The sequence below is a fragment of the Corvus cornix genome, chromosome Z (genome assembly GCF_000738735.6).
Source record: "Corvus cornix cornix isolate S_Up_H32 chromosome Z, ASM73873v5, whole genome shotgun sequence".
Classification (NCBI taxonomy): Eukaryota; Metazoa; Chordata; class Aves; order Passeriformes; family Corvidae; genus Corvus; species Corvus cornix.
In genome coordinates, this window is record NC_046357.1 from 61770697 (window position 1) to 61796059 (window position 25363).

At 36.8% G+C, this 25363-nt stretch overlaps 1 protein-coding gene across 48 annotated transcripts in view; it reads left to right on the forward strand.

Annotated features, from left to right (window-relative positions):
* The window catches only part of PTPRD (protein tyrosine phosphatase receptor type D), a 1187151-nt gene that overhangs the window by 1024828 nt on the left and 136960 nt on the right, over nucleotides 1–25363 (forward strand). For 25 of the 48 annotated variants that reach the window (XM_039567532.1, XM_010392896.4, XM_039567544.1 and 22 more), the window contains 5 exons: nucleotides 19722–19910; nucleotides 21133–21141; nucleotides 21874–21891; nucleotides 23629–23739; nucleotides 25112–25123. In XM_039567532.1, coding sequence (XP_039423466.1) covers nucleotides 19722–19910; nucleotides 21133–21141; nucleotides 21874–21891; nucleotides 23629–23739; nucleotides 25112–25123 — 339 coding nt within the window. The remainder of the gene's footprint in view (nucleotides 1–19721; nucleotides 19911–21132; nucleotides 21142–21873; nucleotides 21892–23628; nucleotides 23740–25111; nucleotides 25124–25363) is intronic. The other 23 variants (XM_010392930.4, XM_010392912.2, XM_039567539.1 and 20 more) reach the window with 5 other exon arrangements.

Sequence of the window (25363 nt, forward strand, 5' to 3'; positions counted from 1 at the left end):
CTTCTGAAATCCATATGCCAAAAAGTTTATGGTAAATTGGCAGCATGAGTTACTGAAACACATTTTCTAACAACTCTGAGAATGGGTAACTTATTTCCAGATTGGTGGTGTGGTATCCAATTGAGTGAATTGTCAAGAACAGTAGAGGATTTTAGAGCAGTTGAACAGCGTGAGTTCCGGTATCTCAAGAGTTACCAAGCATTGAGGAGGATTCAGGGTGTGCTGAGAAATTCAAGGGTTCTTACTTTCCAATTGCATTGCCTTTAGTGGTCAGTGTCTATATCTTGGTACAAATTGAGGTGCTTCAGCCCTTCTGTCCTTTGATATTTTGAAAGAGAATATTGTTGAGAGATATTGAGTGGTGATTTGAGTGAAAACCCTGGGCAGAACAGATTTAGTCCATGTGTATGGGTAACAATTACACAAAGAACATGGAACCATTTTTTGTGAAAGACCAGCTGGCTCTGAAAATGAACTGCAGAGCTGCTTGCTAGATTCTAAGAGCATTCCATAGTGCACGAACTGTCTTTTGCTACAAATTGAGATTGTGTTGCAGAATTGTACCCACTGTTTTTAAACTTATATCAGAGTATGATTCATTCTTGGTCATTTGCTTATTAAAATAGTATTTTCTCATGGATATTGGACTTTAAAACAGTCCCATAGAAGTCTACAGAGCTTCTAAAAATGCTACTTAGTATGAGTCAGAAATACAGAAGCAGACATCCTTGTCTCAGACCCATGCTGTTGAGAAACTCAAATTATCTTGTATAATCTGAATATTTCTTCCCAAACCCAGCATCGTTCAGTGACTTGTTCCTTACTTGTATCACAACAGCAGAACACATGAAGCTGATATGTATTTAAGTTTGAGTGTCCTTGTTGTGTGCCTCATAAAGAAGCCTCTTCTTTCTAATACATGCATTCACTACAAAATGTACAATCAGTCCTTCCTTCCAGTATTCTTCATTAAAACATAGACGTGAAATATTGACTCTCTGAAGGCAGCTTCAAGTGTTACGTGTTTCTAGGACAAGATTTTTACTTTCTATGGTTTTTTTTAAAATCTGTCATACGGTTTTAAGAATAACCTGTTTCTCAGTGGAAATGATAAAAAAAGGTAAAATGAATTAGCCATTAGCCAAAATGAATTACTAACATTCTAAAAGTATTTACTAAGGCCTCTGTAGAGTCCTCTATAGGACTTTCGAGTATTTTATGCATTTCTTTATTCTAGTCATATGTGGGTTTCAAGTTCACAAGCTGGAATCCATGCCTAGATGTATCCAAATATTTCTTTTATATATATATATATATATTTAATATTTTGCATATCCCACAAGATTTGATGCTCACTTGAGTGAAAATGAAGTTAAGAAACAATTCTAGAAATGGTAGGATAGGATTTATGGAAATTTTTCTTTTCTGGGACTCAGCAGCATTACAAAGTTGTTCATTAATAATCCCTGAAATAAAATGTGACTGCTTGGCACTTACTAGTTTCATTGATGTACAAAAAGAAATATAAACTATCTCTTGCTCTTAATATTCTAGTGTGAGCTAGATTTTTTTTTGAAGTGAATAAAAAAACCCAGAATAAAATATGGCATTACTCAATCTGGAAAGCATGAAATGACTGTTAATATCTGTGGAGTGATTATTGCGTTCGCTGCTCAGAAAGAAACTGAGGCTTGTTTTCCAGTTTTAAGTACCACAAATGTCTTCATCACATTTAAATTTTGGAGTTTGCATGCGGATGTGATCATTATGCTGTTTTGAGTCTGAGCACAAGTGTCTCACATTCATAGTCATATTGCAGATGTTACATCTCTAGCATTTCTTCTTTCAGAAGTGCATTCTAAAATTCTTCTGGGAGTTTTAGCCACAGTCTTCTACCCTGTGTGTTGTAGTAGGCTGGCACACTCTCACCAAATTGTGAGTGAACTTAGCTGTCCCTTTACCTATGAAGAGCATCTTACAAAAGGCAGAAAGCAGCGAGTTATCATGTTTGTTTTCTGTACCTATATCTTGCAAAGCAGTACACACTCAAACATCTCTTAAACAACTTCAGATGTGGGAGTTTCATCAAAAGTGGTAGGATAAGAATTGAAAAAGTAAATTGTCACACTCAGAAATAGTATTGTTACAACCAAATCTCATTCACTGGTCTTCTAGTACTCAGTGCTGCAAGTAGAGTGGTTATCTGATGTGATAAAGCAATACCAGAGCTGGGACAGCTGTCATCTTGGAGATAAAGCAATCTGTCCACACCATAACTTCATAACCTGCAATAAAATCTTCCTAAATTTTAAATTCCTCTGGTGTTAGCCACAGGCAGTGCATGGACTGACTTCAGACGCTTCACTAGAGCACTCTGGCATAAAGTGTGTGCCAGCACCGTGTAGCCGAATGGGAGGCATACTGCACTGGCGCTGTTTGTACCAGCTCTGCCTTACAGGCGCCGTGACTCTAGGCAATTAACCAAAGCCTAGAGTATCAGCAATTTAAATTGAGTTTAACAACAGGAGGGGAACAAGGAGTTAACTTTGCAGCTAAAATGAAAGGAGTGCTTTAAATTCTTATCTTTGATTTTGGGAGATTGACAAGTAGTTACAACTCTCTAGGGAGGTGGTTTTGAGCAGAAGACTAAACACTGGCTGAAAGACTTCTCTTCTGAAAGAAAATTGGGAGGGAAAGAAGAAGGAAAAAAGGTTGTAAAAGGTACTTGTCTCTAGAGTCAAAATACCAGGAAGACCAAAGCTTAAAACTCAGTAAGTATCTTCTGAGCATTCATCTCCATAGTCCTAAAGAAATAACCATAGCTTGTTACACTACTGGTAGCGAAAAATACAGAAAGGCAAACCAGAACCTTACTACAATAACATAAATTTATGTGCAGATGGAATAACGGAAATCCTTTAAAATACTAAGGATATAGTAAAATAAAATCAAAATAAAATGAATGTCTCTGTTCAACACTTCTAATAATACTAATAAAGGTGCTATTCAATTTCTAGATCATTCTGTGGGGTACTGTCCTGGTTTTGCCTGCAATACATGTGCTAAATATGAATTCTAGGTTTTATAGCATCTATTCTTTTTCTTACTTCTTTTCCTGTTAATTAGTATTATATACACATAAAGAGAAAACATACATGTTTTATTGTAGTAATTATTAAACAAACATCTCATACTGACTGAGAATGTAGTTGTTTTGTTACTTCCCTACAACCTCCAGCTGTGAGCTTTCAGTCTTATAAACTCTAAATAGTAAGCCTATCAACATGTGGCTGCTACAACAAGTGGTAGTGGTAATTGGTAATTTTACCATTTAGCTAATACTCAGTACTTTGGTACAGTGCTAGAAGCTCAGTGCTTTTTGCCTCAGCATACTATTGCGGTCTAAAACACAGTTATTAGCCATGAGTGGTGATAAAATCCTGTGCGACTTTTAATCAATTACTGCATGTGTGTATGCTAGTTCACCTGCATTGCCAAAATAGCAACTTAGAAATTAGTTTTTGCTGTTTTATCTTGGTATTCGAGTAACTAATTTTCAGTGTTGCTTGCATAAAAAGACTGCCTGTTCAGGCCCTAAGAAGTTTGATGGCTAGTGATAAGAACAAATGCTAAGTGGCTTCCTTGTTCTTTCCATGATATAAGAAAATAATAATTTATTTCTCTGCAATGTTGTGTTTGCTTAGCATAAGACCTATTCCTAATATCATGGTAAAATTAAGTATTCTTAATGATACATGTCTAAATTTTTACTTTACTCAGCATAAAATCTAAACAGTACTTTATGAATCTCAGGCAGATGACAAGTGATGTGCATGCAAGTTGACTTCACTTACAGAGACAGAAAATGTAATATTTGTCATGTGTGTGGGAAAATTTGTAAATGATCTCGTTTGCTTTGGAGTAGGAAGAGAACATGAAATGCAATAACTTATGAAGTAAAATGGCAATGAATTTAGAAAATGTGACAGTTGTTTTGGCAACATGTAAGTTTTACATTTAAGCATGTAAATAGTTCCATTACAGTTTCCTCAGTGAGCATACTCAGTATTTTTAAGCTAGAAAAATTACATAATGAAAAACTTTTAAAGCCATTGGAAGACAATCAAGAAATAATTTTCTGCATATGATTATTTTGAACAGAATACCTCGATTTAAGAAATATGGAGGGTTTTTTCCATAATTTTTACTATTATGTGATGTTACAGAATGTTGAAAATGGATTTTGAGTGATCTTTTTCAATGTGCAGTGGTTTAAATATTACCAAGTACTGTAGAAAATAAGAAATTAATTATGAAATTTTTAAAAATCTACTCTAATTTTATGGAGTTATAAAGATCAAATTGTACCCATTTTTTGCTATAATGGATAAGTCTGCTTTCTGAAACACTTTGCAAAATCGTGTTACATAAATAATACTTTTTTTTTCCACCTTAATTGGAAAGAATTTCTATCCCATAATGAAAAAGATAGGAAAGAGTAAGATCTCAGAAGCCTTTTATAGCTAATCCAACGTACTAAGAAGAAATCACATAATTTACACTGTTACACATTGGCCTCGCATATGTTGTGTGTCAGTTAATTTAGCATTACTACAAGTTTTCCTGATATATAACAGATACACACAGTTTCCTGACACAGAATCATTAGAAAAATAGTCCCCAAAGCTGCAGGCGGTGTATCCTAATTTTTAAACCCTTGATAGTTTCTGATGTCCTACAATAAGTTTGAAACAGGAAGCAGTAACTTACAGCTGATAGTTGGTTGCATTTTTGATTTTCATGTAGAATAAGATATTTTCTAAGGAATTTTTATCTTCTTTCCAGGAATAAAATACTTAGTGTCCAAATTTAAGCACAAAATAAGAGTGCTATGTGTGGTAGTCATTAAGTTTTTGGAAGTATTTTTTTATATTTTTATCTTGAGAAAGGTGTTTCTGTTGAGCTTCTTTAAAACTGATAGAAACATTTAAGTATGCTTGTTGTCAGTCTTTGAAGGCTTCAGCAGGACATTATCTTGCAAGAACATTGTTTTGTTTTTCTTTTGAATAATGAAGTTAGTAATAGAAGCTCACATAGTCTCACTTCCTGTCTGAGCTGCTAAGCATGATCAGCAACACCCATGGAGATTTGTGAGGTACTTGCTGATAGTTTGAAAGATCTTTCAGACATTTTAGTGCAGAGGGAGATTTTCAGTGTGTTCAGGCAAGAACTTCGTCATGTTTCTGCAGCTGTCATCTCCCTGATGCTGACTTTCGTGCAAAGCCAGCTGCTAAATGACAAAGAGAATTAGAAACTTTTGGCCTAACTGATAATAGAAAAAGATTTTTTTCTCTTGCTTTGTAGAAGCATAGACATTTTAGGACCAAAATTCAAGAGGTTGTTTTTTTCTCAAAGCTCTTGCTCGTGGTCTTTGAAGTTGTTACCGGGTTTTTAAAGGACAGTAAGATGTTAAGGTGGAGCTTTGGAGATAACGGTGTTTATGGAGATATACCTGCAATAGGTCATGAAGGCTTAAATGTGTCATATTAAAGGTTAAAAATCAGAAAGGATCAGCATCGGGATGCATCAAAATAAATAGTTTAGACAAAACTTTTCCAGAAGCACAATATTTCAAGCAAGAACACACACACAAAAAGCTCTCTATATATTAGCAAGATATTTTCCTCATATGCCAGAGGAGATGGAAGCAACAGAAAAGGCAAAAACAACTAACCTTTCTTTTTAGAATCCATCTTACATTTCAGTTAATGGAATAGCTTGTTGTATCACTTACTCAAAGTAGGTGCCATAATAAAATAAAACCAGAATGTTATTTAGCATGCACAGATTGATTTTTAAGTTTTTTTCAGGTACAAAACAACATTGGAATACTGAAATACTTTTGTATGGTCTGAGATTTATTGCTATGTATTTGTTTAGTGGTAGAAATTACTTCTCAATTACTGTAACATCTGACCTGTTCCCAATTGCTTCTAAAGGCTACATATAATAATCTTCATGTCTACCTCTCCAGCCTACAGGAAAAATAGTCCAATCTCTTTTCTCTAAAAGAAATGAGTTTTGTATTGTCGTAAAATGGATGACAGATGTTACTACTAATAAGTCCAAAGAGAAACAGTTCCATTGTTGAAATCATATATAGCCCTGGCCCTCTCAGTCAATTGCTTGCATTGCTTCTGTAGCATAGGGCCTTTCCCTAAGTTTTAATTCACCACTGGACGGATTCACATCTTCTGTTACCTGTAGGAACCCAGAGTGTCGAGATTATTTCTCTGCCTGTTTTTAAGGGTTCTTACCCCCCTGAACAACACTGTTTTAGCTTCAGACCTTGGAAAAAATTACCAACAGTCAGACAACAACTAGAAAATACAGTGGTGTGAATTAGGTGATAGACTACTGTGTAAGATTTTCACAGGGTGAAAAATTTAGAGGTTTTGGGCTTCTCTTTGTAGTAAATAGATAAGAGTAAAAAATATCAAAATGGAGGATTGTTGTTGTTCTCTAAACCTTCTTCTCCTTCTACTACTACTCCATATTCTGCAGTAAAAGTAGTTTGGAATGATTGGATAGAAAATTCCGCAGTTCCTGCCCGTCTTACTGAATAATTGGTAGGAAAGTGAAAATAATGTACGTTTTTAGCAACTATTGGTTAAAATATCTTTAAAAGGCTGTGTAAATCTTGATTGGGGGCTCTCTCACTCCTGCTTTTCTGTGCTCTATACTGTACCTGGGTCACGCTAGTGGCTCTGTTCCTCTGATAAGACTTAATAAACAACTGGAAGCATTGAAACTCAAGGAAAAGTCTCGGTTTATCTTTGAAACTCCTTGCAAGGACTTTCAGCAAATTCTCTCCCATCATGAGGGACTTGATTTATGGCACGGTTCAGTGTCAGTTACCAAGCATTGTGTTTTCTTCTTTTGTACCTTCTTCGTGCAATTTACCTGTTAAGTCTGTTGACAAAGTTGGTGTGGAGGTTTTTTGTGGTTACACTGATTTTGATGTGCTTGACATATACAATGCTATGCTAAGCTTACTCTGTCACCCTATGTCTGCTCAAAGGCAGGAACTGGCTCTCTGTAGCTGTTTGACTTCATTAACTATTCTTCACAAAACAGTTTGTGATGAATTTGCAAGTAACTGACATAACATGAAACTTTCTTCTATTCTTTCTATGTTGCACTTCCTCCACCCACCTTCCGCCCCACCTGACATGATGACTCTTGGCCCTTCTGGCAATCACACTGGACTATTCAAACATTATCCCAGCCTTCATTTAGGTCTATGACTTCCAGCTACACAGAACATCTGCTTTTTATGTCCACACTAGTGAAGTATTCCACTGGCGCTTAAACATCACTGGTTTTTGTTAACTAATTATCATTTTCATTTGCAGAAATTTCTTCTACAAAAAATTAAAACAAAGTAAAACAAAATTAACAAGAAACAACCAAGGCTCAGTATTTAAAAAGATCAGTAATCATTGATGATCTTTGATTGGATGTATAGAAGTTGGTGAGAAAATAATCTTAAACAGAAACTGTGAAAACAAAAAGCTTGCCTATACTATACATAAAATCAGTTTAATGTTTACTATGCAAATGTTTAAAAATATTATGGACCACATTTTTATTTATAACTTAAATATAATCACCCAGACTGTAGACTAATAAATTTCAATTTATACTACCCATTGTGGATTTTGATTTCATTACCTTTTTCAGAGGTAGCACTGAATTTCATAATTATTTAAAATAATGAAAAAGTAGTTAAAATAATTATGATGTGGTTAGAGGTGTGAACCTTGATCTCAGCATGTAAAGGAGTTTTTTAAAAAAAACACTTTTTAACATCCTATGTTCCTATGCCCAGCCAAGATGCTATTTGAAATTACTGACAATATAATTTGTGGTGGAATCAGTCAAGTAAGTTGCAGCAAGAGTTATAGCAAAGCTGAGTAAATCTGGTATTGTTCTATGTTCAACATCTTATGAATGAATTCCCACATCACTCCTCATTTACAGTTCCATGAGAAATATTAGCTGCTGTTGCTAGACAAATGTGAAAGTGTCATGTTTAAAGTAATCTCTCTCCTTCAGTCTTCCAGAGAGCCTGCTTGAGTATGCTCCATTCAGCTCACAGGGATTCACAATACCTCTTTCAAGGCCATGTGAATATTATTGTGAAAAATGTGTTGGAGGAGCACAGGACAGGAGCAAGTTCCCTGTAGATGAGAGCGAGCGCTGCCTTGCATCATGTCTGTGCAAGCTCAAGGCAGGGCCTCTGCCATGCTTCAGAGAATGCTTCAGAGCATGTTGAGCATTTTCTTCCACACAATAACTCAGAGTACAGACATTATCTATCACCTCTAATAGCAGCACCCACTATTATATCGCGAAGCATGTTCAATCACAGACCATTTCCACTTCATCTTAGGGCAGCAGAAAAATTTCAGGTAGGACTCAAAGTCACAGGCCACAGACAGTTCTAAACATTGGATCTGGGGGACAAAATGAACCTTTGACATCATGAATCTTTTGAGTCTTTACAAGATGGAAACCTTGAAATGTTGACTGCCTTAGCCACATGTATGCTATAAAGTGTTAATACGAAGTTCTGTGTGACTCCATGCTCATTAGAGGTTTTTTATCAGCAGTGGTTATTGAACTTGCCAGAGGACTATGAAAAGCGGTATTTTAAGCAATTTGTGTCCTCTGCTAGAGAGAAAGCCCTTCTGTATCATTCCAGAACAGAAGTCAGTGGTGTTTTCCCCCTGCAGCATCCTCGTCTGGACAAAGAACTCCTTTTAAGTGGTGAAGCTCACCCCAAACAAAAAAAGAAATTCATACCTACTCCCTTCTCTTCTTTTTCCTACACCTGTTCTTCTCTGCTGACAGATCCCTCTTAGAAGATAGGCATCTTCTCAGTATCTGTGAGAGAAAGGGAATGTTGCCAAAGGTGATGACACACACAAGTAGTGAGAGGGATTCCTCCTTCATATTCGAGCATATGAAGAGTGAAGTCTAGAGCACACCCATTCCCTGCATAGCCAAGCAATCAGAGAAGAGCTGCACCATCTACCCATAAAGGAACTACTTTCTTTCTTCTGTTAAAGGTTCATACAAGTTAAAAGATGCCATGTGTTTTAATATTTACCAGCACTTTGGATTCTGTCTTTTGCTTATAAATACTAGGAGTACATGATACAAGGCATTGTTTTTTGTCTTACATCTTCTAGCGTTTTTTTATTTGATAGACACATGTTCATAGTGGAGGAAGGACTTAAAACAAGAAAAAAACCCATAAAAATGGGAAGCTACTGTGTCTATTGCTTTCTTACAATCACCTATCTGTAATCATGTAAGCATTATGGATGTTGTAAGCATGCTGTTCAGACCAATGAAGATGAATGCTGCATTGGATGTAGAAAAATGGTTCATATTTTGTATGAGTAACATTAGTACAACACTGAGTAGTACTGAATTTCAAGGGATATCTTCTTTGTCTACGTTTTTCCCGAGTTCCTTTTCTGTGCTGACAACATATCTCTTTTTTCTCCATCTCTTCAGCAATAATAGGACTTTTACTGAGTTTTTTCATACTTAGGTTTGCTATTTATTGAAATGATACAGTAACATTCACATTGTTACATCTGTAGGGGTGCATTGTTGTGCTGGGCACTAGAAAAGCAGTTGAAATGCATAGACACTATACTGTTTAATTCACTGCACCAAAAGTGCTTTCAACATCCTGAATGAAACACCGCATGTTAGAACTCAAGGGATACAATTTCATAACCCTTATTCCTCATTTTCTTCCTTTAAGAAGCCAAACAGTAGGTCTTTTGGGGCACCTTTCTAACCACTTACCAAAGTGAAAATAGTCCTTTTCTCTTTCTAAAATGTACAAGTTTAATGCTGATCTAGAAATGCAGAAAATAGTGTTGCTCTCCTTTAAAAACAATACTTCAACAAAGTTAATGGTTTTGACAAGTTCCTTTGTCAGGTTCTTCAATTCTGCAGCTGTGACATTAATGCAGTTAGTATAGTGTATAGTTGAAAGTTTGGGCTACAGAGTATATAGGCTGAATTAAAAAACGTTGAGGAAGGTCATGGCATTGAGGGAACAATTCCTTGAAAGCTGTGTAACATCAGTAACAGAAATGGCCATGAGGAGGTAGGAGGGAGATGCAGACTATAAGGTCTGAAAACTCTGACTGCTCTTATTTCCTCTTCTCTCTCTTGCTTGTTTGAAAGCAAAAAAACAAGATGCTTCTGCCCCATTCTCAAACTGAGATGTTGGAACTTGGTTGCGATGATTTATTGCTTTATACTTAAGAGTGAGTATGAGGTAACTACTTATAGAAAGTGTCATATGTAGTTACTGGTATAAATAGCTTAACACAGGGTACTAATGAGTAGAAGGGAGAGGAAGAAAAGGAAAAGAATGCTTTTATATGTTCTGGACCAGTCAGTATATTCAGGCTGCTAACATGAAAAGTGTGCTCTGGTGTACATATGAACCTGCTGCTCATCTCATTATTTACCTCACCATAAAGCTGTATGTGACGTGAAAAAGTAAAGCTTAAAGCAAAGACTGCCTGCGTTACACTGCTGTTGTACTTTCCCCTTTATTTTTCAAACAAAAGTAAGGAGGATATAAAAGCACAAATATTAGTATGTTTAAAATATTGACTAGATAGAGCAAGTGTGCTTTTTTGTATTCCTAATCTTGATTCTTGGCGAGCCCCAATTTAACCCCGATTTAGTGTAATCTAAATCCTAACCCTGTCTGGAAACAAAGCCTTAGATCAGAAATGGTAATCATGGAAATTCATATTGCCGCCCTTTGCAGTCCTCTTGTCTTTTATTCACCAGTGCAAAATATATAGTATTTTCTTTGTGAATATTTACACATGGAAATATGTGCGATGCTGTATCCTCTTTGTTTCAGGAGTTTAGCATTTATTTTCCTAAGTGTGTGATACCCTGCACTTAAAACACCACATTCTCTGCCTTTGTTTCATTGTCTCAGACTCTGAGTCCTGTCCTTGTGTTAGATAAGGAACATCTGGTAGGGATGCTTGCATTCCCTACCTTTTCTTTTTTCTTTTTTTTAGGACACAGCTTTTTTGTATTTCCTGTTAAAGTCCAAATAAACAGAACAGACCGACATCCAAAAGTTCAATTGTAACCAAATTTGGGCACATTGATGTTCAGATTATATGCTCTGCTCTAAGCTACAAAACTCCTGTGTACAAATCTGAGAATAAACCCTTATTTTGAGGCTTGTGTTTTTATATGAGTGATGACTCTACAGATGTTAATTCTTGTTGTCCAGAATGTCATTGTTGAAGCAGAGTGAGAGGTATTTCATTGTTCATGTGAATGAGATAGGTCATTTTCGGAAAAGCTTGCTGTGTGCAGTCTAATTTTGCAGATTTTGAGAACTGCTGAAAGGTGCAAATTCCTTTTTCCATTTTCATGTCCTTATGAAGATATCTAATTTCAAACGCTCAGCGCACTCATTTGTTAAAACAGAGAACTTATTTAAAGCTAAATGCTAATAACAATGAGTTAACTGACTTAATGCAATGTGAAATTGCTGCTTCAATATTCATACAAATGATAATTCAGTATAAGTGGCTCTATGTTCTGTTATATAGACATTACTTTGCAATTTGCAGGGTAATTGCATACAGAGCTACTAAACAAATTTGTTTTCTTTTGTATTAAAAGTGCTTTGCACATCTCTTCAGTCTCTTCAGTATATGAAGGTATTTTGAAATGTGTGGGTTTTGATGGGATGGTATGGACAGCTGTTCTTATGTTTAATTTTTACTGATCATCTTATCAATGTCTAATTCACTTTCCTTTTGTGGTAAAATTGTATGAAATTAAAGAGAACTCCCAACCAATGCCGAGGTCTATTATTCTAGGGTAGCCATTACCCTGGCTTTACTGATGTACAGGACCACGAAGAAAAGGTATCCATCTCTATATAGCAACTTTGAACAAAGGAGCCCACAAAATAATTTATTGTGTGTTCATAATTACTTCTATTTGCCAAAATTTGCCTTGTAAAATGTTTCAATATGAATAATGTTTATGAACTGGCACTTCTCTGATGCTTTATATCTTTTAAATCCAATTTAATTTTTATGTATAATTAGAATTGGCTCTAGTTTTATTTTTCAATTCCTTTATATGCATAGTTCTTCAATAATAGCACAGAATATCAACTTCACTGCAAAATGGTGATTTTCGTTCCTCCCCTAGTCCCTTTGATTTTACTGTTCTCAATCCTGCATTCAGTTCAGTAGGAAGAAGAATGATTTTGAATAATACGGTCATGATGTCAAAACAGTGCAAATTATATGCTGCTGCCATCTGGAATAGTGAAAATAAAAGCTTTATTTACACTGTTCTTTGAAATAATAAACTTTATTGTGGCAGTTTATCTTCAGTATCTATAATGTATTCTGAGAATGCTCCATGTGTGCCTTTTTATTCTGTGAGCTACAGAATGACTAAAATTTGCCTGTGGCAAACCTATCTGTGAATCTTGAAATAGATTTACTTTCTTTTCTTCCTGAATAGAGTGGAGAACCACCTTCCATTGCACAGTAAGAATAATTGGTTCACATAAGCAGTATTTTTAAGAGGCACAGTCAAACACTCTGAATATGTATTTTAGTTAGGCAGATTATACATATTTAACTACAAGTCAATATTTTATTCTACATATGAATATGAACTCTAGATTCATATTCTGGAACCTGGGTGTTTCAATGGTGAAAATAGTTAATGTGAAATTAAATACTTAACAAACGTAATAGCCAGTTTTCTTGACAACTGTCTGGCCTTGAGCCCTGATGCTATTACCTTGCCTTTATACTCCATAACCCAAAACCCCAAAAAAAAAAAAAAAAGTAATAACGATTTGCTTTGGATACTTCACATTTGTACTTCATATCCATATCATAGTAATGTCATCATATTGGACTGTAACTCAGAAGGCTATTCACACTATTCAGTCTTTCCTGTTAAAACATGATGGTGATTGCCAGAGTGATTCAGTAAGGTAGCTATGCAAAATTTAAGACTTCTAGCTAACACTCTTCTTGCTGCCAGTAGGGCCTACACATGATCTGAAAGCAACCTTTTACAGAAAAAGTAGCCAGAATGTTAAGAAGCTGTTGCACAAATCCTGGATAAATATCGCCATCTTCCTCTTTCTTTAGCTGTGTTGTATATAAGACATGCAGGTTTACCACATAGGATCAAAGCCATTGTACTGAAATCCTCTTCTTTCTTTGGCTCCAGTTTTTGTGTATGCGTAGTCTTGACAGTACACCTTCAAACATAGCTTGGGAAGTTCCTGAAATCTTATGAAATAATTATGTAATTTAAAAAAAACCAGATTGCTGCAGCACATTTTTTAAGATGAGAGGAAACAGAGTTGAGTGATGAGCAGAACAGGGTTTATAATATATAGTTGTGGCACAGCTATGCTTTTTTCTGTCAATACCACTTAAAAGTAAATATGGTTTGTTTGGTAGAGCATAATTTTAACTCATGGCTATTTTCAAGATACTACTCCATCAAAATTACTGTTCACACAAAAACACTGAGTTTGAGTCTCTACCCTAAATGCTGCTGCATTTATGAAGGCAAGCTCACCTCTAGGACAAATACAGCAGCATGTAAAATTACATATTTTACATTTGTTTTAGGTATAGTTATATTGAAATCTGAATGTAAAGGCTAATGTGCTTTTTCCAAACAAGTTTCTTGGAAGGGAAGCAGTTACTAAACTGGCAGCAAGGACATTGTTTACAGAACATGGAATCACAGAATCATGAAATGGCATGTGTTGGAAGGTACCTTAAAGATCACCTATTTCCAAACCCTCTGGAACAGACAGGGATACCTTCCACTAGAGCAGGTTGCTCAGAGCCCTATCCAACCTGAGCTTGAACACTTCCATGCCAGGTTCAATTCCAGCTTCACCTAGGCCTTCGTGACCTCATCCCTACACAACCATACTTCATCTCTCTACTCTTCTCAGGTCTCCGCCCATCCTAGCTTCAACTGCCTGCGCATTTGCTTCTTTCTCTTAAGTCTGTGCAGCAGTTCCCTGCTCAGCCCTGCCATTCTCTTGCCTTCCTTGCCCAGTTTCTTGCTCCTGGGGATTGCCAGCTCTTGCACTCTGTGGAAGACTTCCTTAAACATCTGCCAGCTCTGTTCCACTCCCTTGTGCCTGAGAGAAGTCTCCCAGTGGATCCCACTGGTTATCTCCTTGAAGAGTTGGAAGTCTGCTTTCCTAAAGTTAAGGGGCATAACTTTGTTCCTCACCTGGCCCATATTCCTCAGGACTCCAAACTCCACCAATGCGTGATTGCTGCAGCCCAGGCTCCCTCCAATCTTGATGTTCAGGATTAGCTCACTTACGCTGGTGCCCATAACATCCCGAATTTTATCCCCTGTGGGCTGCTGTCTATTCCCTGGCTCAAGAAGTTATCCCTCATGCTTTCCAAGAGTCTCCTGGCTTGCCTGCAGCTTGCTATGCTGTTCTCCCAGCAGATTTTGGTTGAGGTGCCCCAGCAGGAAAAGAGCCTGCGAGCATGATGCCTCCTGTAGCTGGAACAAGAAGGCTTCATCATTAGGCTCCCTTTGATCAGGGTTCTGTACTTAAAACCATCCACAACGTTCCCTTTGTTGCCTCTGTCCCTGATTCTTACCCACAGGCTTTTGACCTGCTCATGGCTGTCCTTCAGAGACAGCTCTTCACACTCAGTCTACCTCCTGATGTAGAGGGCAAGCCCTCTGCCTCTCTCTTTCCTCACCTGTCTCTTCTGGAGAGCCTGTAGCCATCGACAGTCACACTTCAGTCACATCCCACCAAGTTTCAGTAATGGCAAGAAGGTCACAACTTTCTAGTGGCACAGTGGCTTCCAGCTTCTGTTTGTTTTCCATTCTGTGTGCATTGGTGAGCAATGTCAAAAAAAATTGAATATACAGAGAGTTCAGAAATACTATGAACCATGATACTAAGCAAGGCAAGGTCATTTTGTAACATTCTCTCATAAGGACTCATCTTGTAACCTCTCTTTGTAATTGTCTTCTATGTTGTTCAGATTGTACACTAAAAAATAACTTTTGTGGAGTTTATGCAGCAGTTGGAAATTATATTAATGCAGTACTAAATGCACTCTTTTAATGCCAGTAATGAAATTCAGCACCTTTAAGACACCTAACAAATTCAAAGAATGTGCCCTATTTCTAAATCCCTTGTATCTGTCATCCTAAACAAAATACGTATTACATGTATAAGTCACTAAGCCACAAGGACAGAGGAATCTGACCTTTAATGGCCTCTCAAAATGACAGTACCAAATGGCTTTGAGAAGGTCACATCTGATTTAAATTGTTGATGAATTGCAAACTAATTGACTAGAACTGAATATTACGTGGGAAGAGCAGAATATACTACAGTTTAGAGCCTAATGAGCATATTACTGATCAGTAAAAAATATTTTTCTTGCCACCTCACATGGAATTGTAGAGGTACCGATATATAAAAATTTTGTAATAGTTACTTTTCTCTTACTGTGGCTGAGATGCAGTTGTTCAATGATTTGATGCTCAGCTTTGTTTCATAGAGTGTTTGATGATCTGTCAAACCTGGTATCACTAAAGTGTAAAGACAGTTTTGTACAAATCATGAATACACTTACAGAAAAAAAGGTAATTAACATCTTAAAAATTAAATCCACTGTGATAAGCCCTCCAATTAGAGGTTTCATTATTTCCCTGGTCCATTTGATGTAGAATATCTGGGTTTATTGCCAAATACCTGAAAGCCAGGTTGGATACAAGCCACAACTGTCAAAAATATAACAGTTCTGGGTATTTGAATGTTACATTGTGATGTTTCTCATGAAAATTTCATGAAGAGCGTTCATTCAAAGAGATTCTATGTGTAAGGCAGATGGATGGAATTAAATTGCCCTTATTAAAAATAAGAAAGGGAGGCTCTTTAGTACTCTATCCTATTAACGTTAAAGTTAGATTATCTTTGTTGTACACTTAGGTATTTGCAAAAGGGACTCTAGGGTTTTCTGTATAAGCCAAGTAGGAAAGGTCAGGTCATAAAAATCCTGTTCTGTGTCACAAGTCAGATCTTGTCAGCTAATACCAAAGCAAAGACTTTGTGTTTATAAGCAGACGTGAAACATCGCTTTCTTTGGGAAGAGCCTATGGCTGGTGAATGATTTGATATTTATCAGCCAGTTGGTAGAAATCCCAGTTCTGAAGAGTCACAGAAGCTTGCCAGAGAGTTGTGTTCACTGTACCAAGGCCCTGGGATGATCAGTGAATTAGGGGTGGAGATTATTTTTCCTCTGTTCTTCCAGTTGCAGGTAGTAACATTGAAAGAAGCAGATGGACCCACATGGTTCCATGACTAGTGTCATCACCAAAACGTTGGTTTCTTTGATAATGGGACGGCCTACATGGCACTAGGCTTGCTGAATGCAGATGGGATTCAGTTCTCTCAAAGGGGGAAGAGGTTTTTTGATCAAGGGCTAGCAGGCCTTATTGGTAGGGCTTTAAATTAGATACAACAGGGGAGGGAGATATCATTAGGTTTAATAATGATAAGGTGTGGGACAACCTGCATTCCCACACATACTAGTTAGACAGCTGAGCCAGAAAGAGATGTTCACAGCCTAGAGAGGGTATGCAGGTCAGCAGCAGAGCACCTGAGGGACCAGCACCAAGACATTCCAGCCACACCACACAGAAAGTCAGCTTCATTGGGGAGCAACTTAAAACACTTTTGTGCTAACACATGCGGGATGGGGAATAAACAGGTGGTATTAGAGGTGTGTGGATGCCTGCAGGGCTATGGCCTTAATTGGCATCATGGAAACACAGGGATGTCTCCAATGACTAGCATGTTGGAATGAAAGAATGCAGCCACTACACATCATATTTGAAAATTCATGGCAGTCCAGTGAAGTTCCCACTGACAGGAAAGGGGAAAACATGACCCCCCATTCTAAAAAGGGAATTAAGGAAGACCCAGACACTTGGTCTGCAGGCCAGACAATCTCACCTCAGTGCCTGGCAAGATCATGCAGCAGATCCTCTTGGTAACTGTGCTAAGAGACACTGAAAATCATGAGGTGATTGGTGACAGCCAACATGGCTTCACTAAAGGCAAATCATGCCTGACAAATTTGGTGACCTTCTACGATTGGGTTACAGCAGTGGTGGACGAGGAAGGACAGCAGAAATCATCTGTATGGATTTGTAGAAAGCATTTGACACTCTCCTAAACATCATCCTTGTCTCTAAACTGGAGAGGTGTGAATTTTGACAGGTGGACTGCTTGGTGGATAAGAAATGGGTTGGATGGTTGCACTCCTAGAGTTGCAGTCAACAGCTCAATGTCTAGTTAGAAAGTAGTGACAACTGGGGATCCTCAGGGATTTGTACTGGGACCAGTGCTACTTGGCATCTTTGTCAGTAATATGGGCAGTGGGATTGAGTGCACCCTTAGCAAGTTTGCCAATGACACCAAGCTGTGCGGTGTGGTCAACACACTTAAGGACATGGATTGGACTTAGCAGGCTTGAGAGGTGGGCCCATGGGAACCTGAGGAAGTGCAACAAGGCCAAGTAAAAGGTTCTGTACCTGTGTTGGAGTAATTCCAAGCAAAAATACAGACTTAGTGGCAAATGAATCAGGGCTTCCTCAGGGGAGAAAGACTGGGTTGTTTGTGGATGAAAAGTTTGATATGACCCTGCAATGTGCACTTGCAGCCCAGAAAGCCAGCCGCATCCTGGGCTTCATCAAAAGAGATGTGTCCAGGAGCTCAAGGGATATGCTTATACTCTCTTCTTTTTTTGTGAGACTCCCACCTGAAGTACCGCGTCCAGGTCTGGGGCCTCCAACACAAGAAAGACTTTGACCAGTTAGAATGAGTCCAGTGGAGAGCCACAAGTTGATCAGAGGTCTGGAATACCTCTTCTACAAAGAGAAGCTGAGAGAGTTGGAGCTGTTCAGACTGGAGAGGAAAAAGATCTGGAGGCCTTGTTAGGTTTTCCAGTACCTAAAGGGGGCTACAAAAAGGCTGGAGAGGGGCTTTTCAAAAGGGATAGGAAAAGGGAGATTTGCCTTTTCCTAGGCTGAAGGAAGGTAGGTTTTGATTAGATCTTAGGAAGAAAAGCTTTACTGTGAGGGTGGTGGGCACTGTAACAGGTTGCTCAGAGAAATTGTGGATCCCCCATCCCTGAAGGTGTACAAGACCAGGTTGGATGTATCTCTGAGTAACTTGGTCTAGTGGAAGAGGTTCCTGTCCATGGCAAAGGGTTTGAAAGCAGATGACCTTTAAGGTCCTAAACTATTCTGTAATTTTATGGTTATCTATGTGCACTTATATTGCAAGCAATTAAGTAGCTTATGGGCAACATCACTCTCCAGAAACTGCAAAGATCCGTAGGCTGTACTTGCTTGCTATACATTTTTCAGAAAATTCTGAAGACTTATCTGACCTATTTGAAAATATGACACTTCTTAATGATGAGAGTTCATGTTGAACAATTTATCCTGTTAGTTTTATGCCCTAATCATTTGCATGTCAGTAATGACTAGTCGAGACATTTAATAACATGTGTCTTATAGTTAGTGTGGATCCTCTTTCTTTGATTATTTTTGATTTTCATTTTTGAATGGAAGTAATACTATTTTGCAATAAAAAGACTTTTGCCATTGTAATGGAAATGAGGAGCAAGATTGTGTATTTCAAACAGATTCTTTTAGCTGTGCTAACTTGATTTCTGAGAAATTTCCTGATCCTACTGTGCTTCCAGAGTTACTTGCTAGCAGGTGTCATATTATGAAGGGCAATGACTCTTGTACAGTATTTTTTAATATTTCAGTATTAGCCACACTAACGTGAGCATTTTTGGCCATATCTGAGTGTTTTAATAGACACTGTTGTATCTATTCAACATCGTTATGAGTATCTTGCAACTTCAACTTTGCTATCCACATAGCTCCAGTATTTAGAATTTCTCAGCGTTTTGCAATCATACAATGCATTCATCCTCACAGCACTTCCCTGTAGCAGTAAAGCACTATATTGTCCATCTTACAGATGGAAAATCGAAGCACAGAGGCAGTAGATGTTAAGAGCAACAGCAGATAAGTAATAATGATAGAAGCAAGAAACACCACTTGGGTCTTCTGAGTCCCTGGCCAGATCTTATACTGCATGATCACCCCTCCTTATATACTTCTCTTGTGTAAAGAGAAGGGGTTTTCCCTATTGTTGAAAGACATGGTAATTCAATATTTCACATAAAACAGTAAGGACTCTTGCAAGCAGGGTAACATCAGTGTTGTACGCTACCAAATTATGAGTTTAAGGTTGCCTGCTAAGTAGTGCATCTGTTCTGATTTCATAAGTATAAAGTTTGTAACCATTTTTTATGAACTTGTAATTTTGTATCAGTATTTTGATCAATGTGAGTTAACCAAAAATGCTTCCTGGGTATCAGGTTTTTTCAATCAGTTCCTTATGTACAAACAATTAGATGATCACTGAACGTTAAGCAGGATGGTGATTTGGGCTTTCATGCAGTGCTACACAACTAACATGAAATCCCTCAATTTATACATTTCTTTTTCAGAGGATCAAATCCCTCGAGGTTTTCCAACCATTGATATGGGCCCACAGCTGAAGGTGGTTGAACGAACTCGTACAGCTACCATGTTATGTGCAGCCAGTGGCAATCCTGATCCTGAAATAACTTGGTTCAAAGATTTCTTACCTGTTGACACAAGCAACAACAATGGCCGCATCAAGCAGCTACGCTCAGGTAGGGTCTTGTTACTGTTTCCACCGAAGCCCAGAGTTGTTCTCTCTCACTTTTTCTTTCTTTCCTTTCTCTTCCTTTTTTAAAAATTTTTATTTATAGGTAATAATTTCTCTTTCTCCTCTCCTTTTCTGTGTTACTGAGTGTGTTGTCCATGTCTGTGATGTTGTCATAGCTTTCTATAGAGTCTGTCTCTATGTGTTTTGCAGCTTCTGTTTACTCCACATTGCTCACTGCTGTGACTGTATTTTTTGATAATTTTTTTCTTTACTGCTTTTTGCAGTACTTGATGGATCCATTTTCTCCTCTTTCTTTCTTCTTTCCTTTTAATTTTTTTTAACAAATTTATTTCAACATTGGACTTCATTCAGAAATTGCAAGGAGTACCAATGGTTATATTCATCAAAACCAAAACCTGCATTAGACACTTCAATTAAAATCTAAAATGTGTTTTGTGCTGTCTTTTCCACATTTAACTTCACCAAAGATTAGCCAGTTTGGACACATCTTCTTTCCTCTCACAAATACATAAAGCACAGTACTTCTTCCCATGCAGATTTATACCTGAAAAAAAAAAAGGAAAAGAAATCTTTGGGTAATCTGTGAAATAAAGTTGGGGTTTTTTTGCTGGCTGAGCATTTTTCCAACACATTTAGCCACAGTAGTGTGCGCCCACGCTAAAGCTTTATGAATCCTATATTTTCTGGATCTACAGAAGTCTGCTTTTGGTGTAGATTCCAGCTTTTGCTGCTCTCTCTCTCTTTGCCCCTTGCACCTCCCTAGCAGTTCTCTCACTCTCCTCCTGCCCTAGTTTATTCTTTTGCTCTCTTTAGACTAAAAACAGAAAAAACAAAAAAACCCAAAATTTAAATTTATCAAGTTTAAAACTTATCCCAAAGTAAGATCATTGGGATATAATGAGCTTTTTTCTTTGACAATTGTAGTAGATATCGTTGTGGAATCTAAGTTGTTTAATCACGTGTCTTCCCAGAATTCTCAGCTTTTGACCTGTCCTGTGATGTTAAATCGTCTTGTTAACTGACTTTTTGCTTGTTGTCAGCAGAACTGTGTAAATTAACCTTCTGTTAATGTAAATTAAGATTTTTTCACATGTGACATAGATGATTTAGTATATAAAGCTTTAACTGAAAACTTTGTACCAAATTATAAGGAATATAATAATATTTTTATGCTGTCTTTCTTCTCTCCGTATTTAAATCTCCAGAATCTATTGGTAAGTGCTTAGTTCTGAAGCGCACTTCACCCCCACTAATTTCCATATTCAGAATATTATGATTATTATGATTATGATAATTATTATATGATTAGTATTATTATTATTCTTAAAATGCATGGCATGCATTTTACTAACAGTCAGTGTAGTCACCAGATCCCTGTAGTGGCGCACACGCACACCTTCACAGAAATGTTGTCTTATCAGTCATAGCAACACCTAAAAGAAACAGTACACATGTATCACATAGATCTAGAATAGTAAATGCCATAATCCAGCCTAAACTACAGTGTTTGTTTTGAGATAGACTTCAGTGTATCTTCTTTTTATATATATATAGATATATATATATTTAAATAGAATTTCCAATATTTTCCTAAAATATGTCATAAGTACAGTTTTGTAAAGTTTCCTTTAAGTATTTGAGGCATATTTGATACATATCTAACCCTATATAACCAAACGTCTAAGAACTCAGATGCTACTCTGAGAATGGCAGTGCAGCCAATTATAGCCTTTTTGCCCTTTGTGGTACAATGCAACTTGCTTTTATAACCTGATAATACTATCTAATATATTCCTGTTTTAACAGTATAGTAATTCAAGTTTCTCTTAAGACCTTATTTAATTCTGTAAATCTAATTTGATTCTTCTTCCAAAGCCCTAGCCTCCTTCTTCTCGTACTAATGCTTCTTCTTTCTAATCTTATTTGCATTCATATTATCCACCCAGGTGGTACACCAATAAGAGGTAAGAGTGCTGAACTAACGTTCACAGAATGATCTTACTCATTCTTTCTGTCTTTTCATCCCTCTCATCTTTGTCCTGTTTTTGGTTTTGTTTTGTTTTGTTTTCCTTAAGGAAAAAACAAAACAAAACAAAAACCCACAGAAATGTCCATCATCTGATTTTATTTTTCCTTTGTCCTGTTTGGTTATGATCAGTGACTCTCATGTTGTGACCTTTCTTTCTTCACATTGCCTTTTCCTTTTCCCTTTTCGTTTGTTCATTTAAAAAAAAAAAAAAAAAATTGTGATATGCTTCAAAGAAAGCATATCCAGGTCTCCTGGCCATAGCCCAGTCACAGCGTACCATTTGTCCCTCTTTTTTATTTTTCTTCTTCTTCTTCTCCTTTTTCTTCTTCTTCTTTTTCTTCTTTTTTCTTTTTCTTCTTTTTTTTTTCTTCTTTTTTTTCCTTCCTCTTTTTTTTTTTTGTCCAACTGGAGCAAAAAAAGATCATTTTTTTTCTTCCTTAGCTGTTCTTGTCCTGGACCAAAGCCAAGATGGTCTGGAGAACAGTAGCAGACATGCAGAAGACAACATGGACTATCTTCTTTTTGTCTTATCTTTCATAAAAGGTTTTTGTTTTTGTTCTTCTTCAGTCCTTTTTTTTCTTTAACTTCATAAAATTGAAAATTATGTATTCCCCCTAAAAGAATTACAGAAATGTTTTTTTCCCTTTATTGTGGTTTTGCCTTTTTTTTTTTTTTTTTTTTTGGGGTCGTTGTTGTAGTTTTCTTTTTCTTGGAATTCTCTTACCTCTGGATTTTTGGATCTTCTAATCTACAGGCTTTGGAAATGAAAGGTTACTGACTCATTATTCTTGGTGGTATGGTATTGTTGGTTTTTGATACTCTAGCAAAACTGTTCACTTCTTTTGTAATTCTTGTTTTGTATTTTTCTTGGGTTTTGTGACACCACACTGCTAATCCCACTTGTGGATTTTGTTGGGTGTCTCGGGGGGGCCCTTCTGCGGTCCTCAGCAGTGGTTGGTTGGTTCTTCCTTGTTGGCGCAGACCATGCTTTTGAACTTTTTTGTCTTCTAATTCAAATGCTCTTTGTTTTTCAGCAAACGTACTTTAAGATTGTAAGTTGTGGAAAACTGTCTTTCTTTTCTTATCAATCTGCATGTCTTAAAGGAGCTTTATTTCTTTAAAATAATATTTTGATAATTGTAAATGACTAATACAATTTCTTTTTTTTCACTTCAAGCAGCCTTTTTGTTCTTGCTGCGCATTTTTGGCTTTCTTCCGCAGAAGATTTCTTGAAGTCTGTCCTGCTTTTTTACGAGTACCACCTTTTGTGCTACTTTTGTTACTAGATTGAAACAATGAAATAAAAATTTAAAAAATTATAATGACCCAACTACTTAATCTCTACTGTTTTATTCAAAAGCCATTCTTCCTTGAAGCAGTCTCACCCATCTTCATTTAATGGTTTAGGAAAGAGTATTGTTTAGAGAGGGTTTTATTTTTTTTTTTGCCAAATGCTAATTGTTTTCCTGTGCTAGCACTGATGATGTGAAAAAAATAATCTCTGTTTTTTTCATTGCATCATTTTCTGTCTGTGCACCTTAGCAAGAAAATGAATCGACGTTGAGTGGACCTTCGCATACAAGCTTTTCATATTGTTGAGAGGTGTATTGTTATGGATATAAAAAAGCCTTCTCTGACCCTCTCTTTGGCAATGTATTTTATATTCATACAGGTGCTCTCCAAATTGAACTGAGTGAAGAATCTGACCAAGGCAAATATGAGTGTGTTGCAACCAACAGTGCGGGTACACGCTATTCTGCCCCTGCCAATCTATATGTCAGAGGTAGGAATGACATAACCCTGGCATCCACTGTTCGTGCAGGTTCAGGGCTAAGATACTCTCAGGATCTATACAGTTACCACTGTAATAATCAAAATGCCATGGTAAACGTGTCAATTGTAAAATGAATTTTAAACTGTAGAGAAAAGGCTTGGGGTTTATTTTGTTCTTTTAAAGCACTCTTGAGTCCAGTGTATCCTGTGGGTTAAGGTTTGTAAGTATATTTATATTTTTACATTTTAACTTCTATTTTTTCCTGCATTAAGTTAAATTGTGCTTTGCATTTATTTTCTTTTATTGGTTTTGTTTTGTTTTGCTTTTCTTTTCAAACTCCTGAAGTGACTGCTCTGTGTGCCACTAATCAGCTGAGTGTAACCCCAAGGCATTGAGGTGTATGCCTACCTGACCTCTGCTGTCTAACTGCAAAGGAAAGGCTTCTAACTTTATAACATTTTGTATGCAGAGCACAACTGTATTTTCTTATTTTCTCTTTCTTCTTAATACAGATGTATGTGTGTGTGTATATATATATATATATATATATATTTAGTGTAAGACTTGTGAGTGAAGTGTAGTCCTTTAGAAAGATAGTGGTCAATTGGCTGTATTACTTTAAGAAAATATCTCTGTGTATGACAGGTATGACTAATAATAAAACCATTTTATTCTTCTATACAGCATTAAAAATGGTTATTAACCTACTGAAATATTTTTTTAGTTCAACTAGAATGAAGGGCTTTGTTTCAGGCAGTATTTCCTATGTCTGATTGATGTAGATTTCTGTAAAATGAAGCCTATTACATACATACATACATATGTGTGTATATATATGTGTGTGTGTGTGTCTACAGTAAAAGGGGATGGGTGGGGGAAACAGGAATGAAAACATAAACAGCTGTAAATCTTACTGTAGGATGGATGACCTTACAAAAAATGCCTAGCTTGATTTTGAAATTTTTTTAGAGCTGATTTTTCTATCAACCTGGTATGTTTTCATATGGTGTTACTCTTTTGTCTAATTAAAAAAGAAAAGAAAGGAAAACCTTTCATAGTTATGACATCCATAGAAAGTTATTTGATCTTTTATTTTCTTTCTCTTCTCCTCCAACATACTGACTTTCCTGTACTGCATGAGGCATGTATACCTTTATATCCAAAGGAAAATTTCAAAATTATGCTAGCTATTGTTTCCGTTGTAGCTGTGGAAAATGCTAACTTTTCAAGATGAGGTAGGAAGGTTTAATTAGAGCAAGTAGAGATGTTCAAGTAGCAGTTGAAAGCCTTGATACGGCCTTTTTACTCTCTCTGTGTTTCCCTTGTTTTTCTCCTTTCCTCATTTCATTGTGTTCTGCATCAAACCCCCTACATCCCTCAGAGCTGCGAGAAGGTTGGTGTGTTTTTTACTTTTTACCCACCTTACAAAACTATTAATTAAACCAATAAAAAAGAATACAAATGAAATGAATGTAGCTACATTGTGGCATTTTTTAAGTTAATGTTATGTTTAAGCAGAGAATGCCCTGGTCATGGCTTTTGATGAGTGCTGGTATCTAACTGTTGTGCATGATAAGAGAGAATGAACCTGGATGCATGGCTATCTCTTTAACTTTTAATACTAACGTCTACT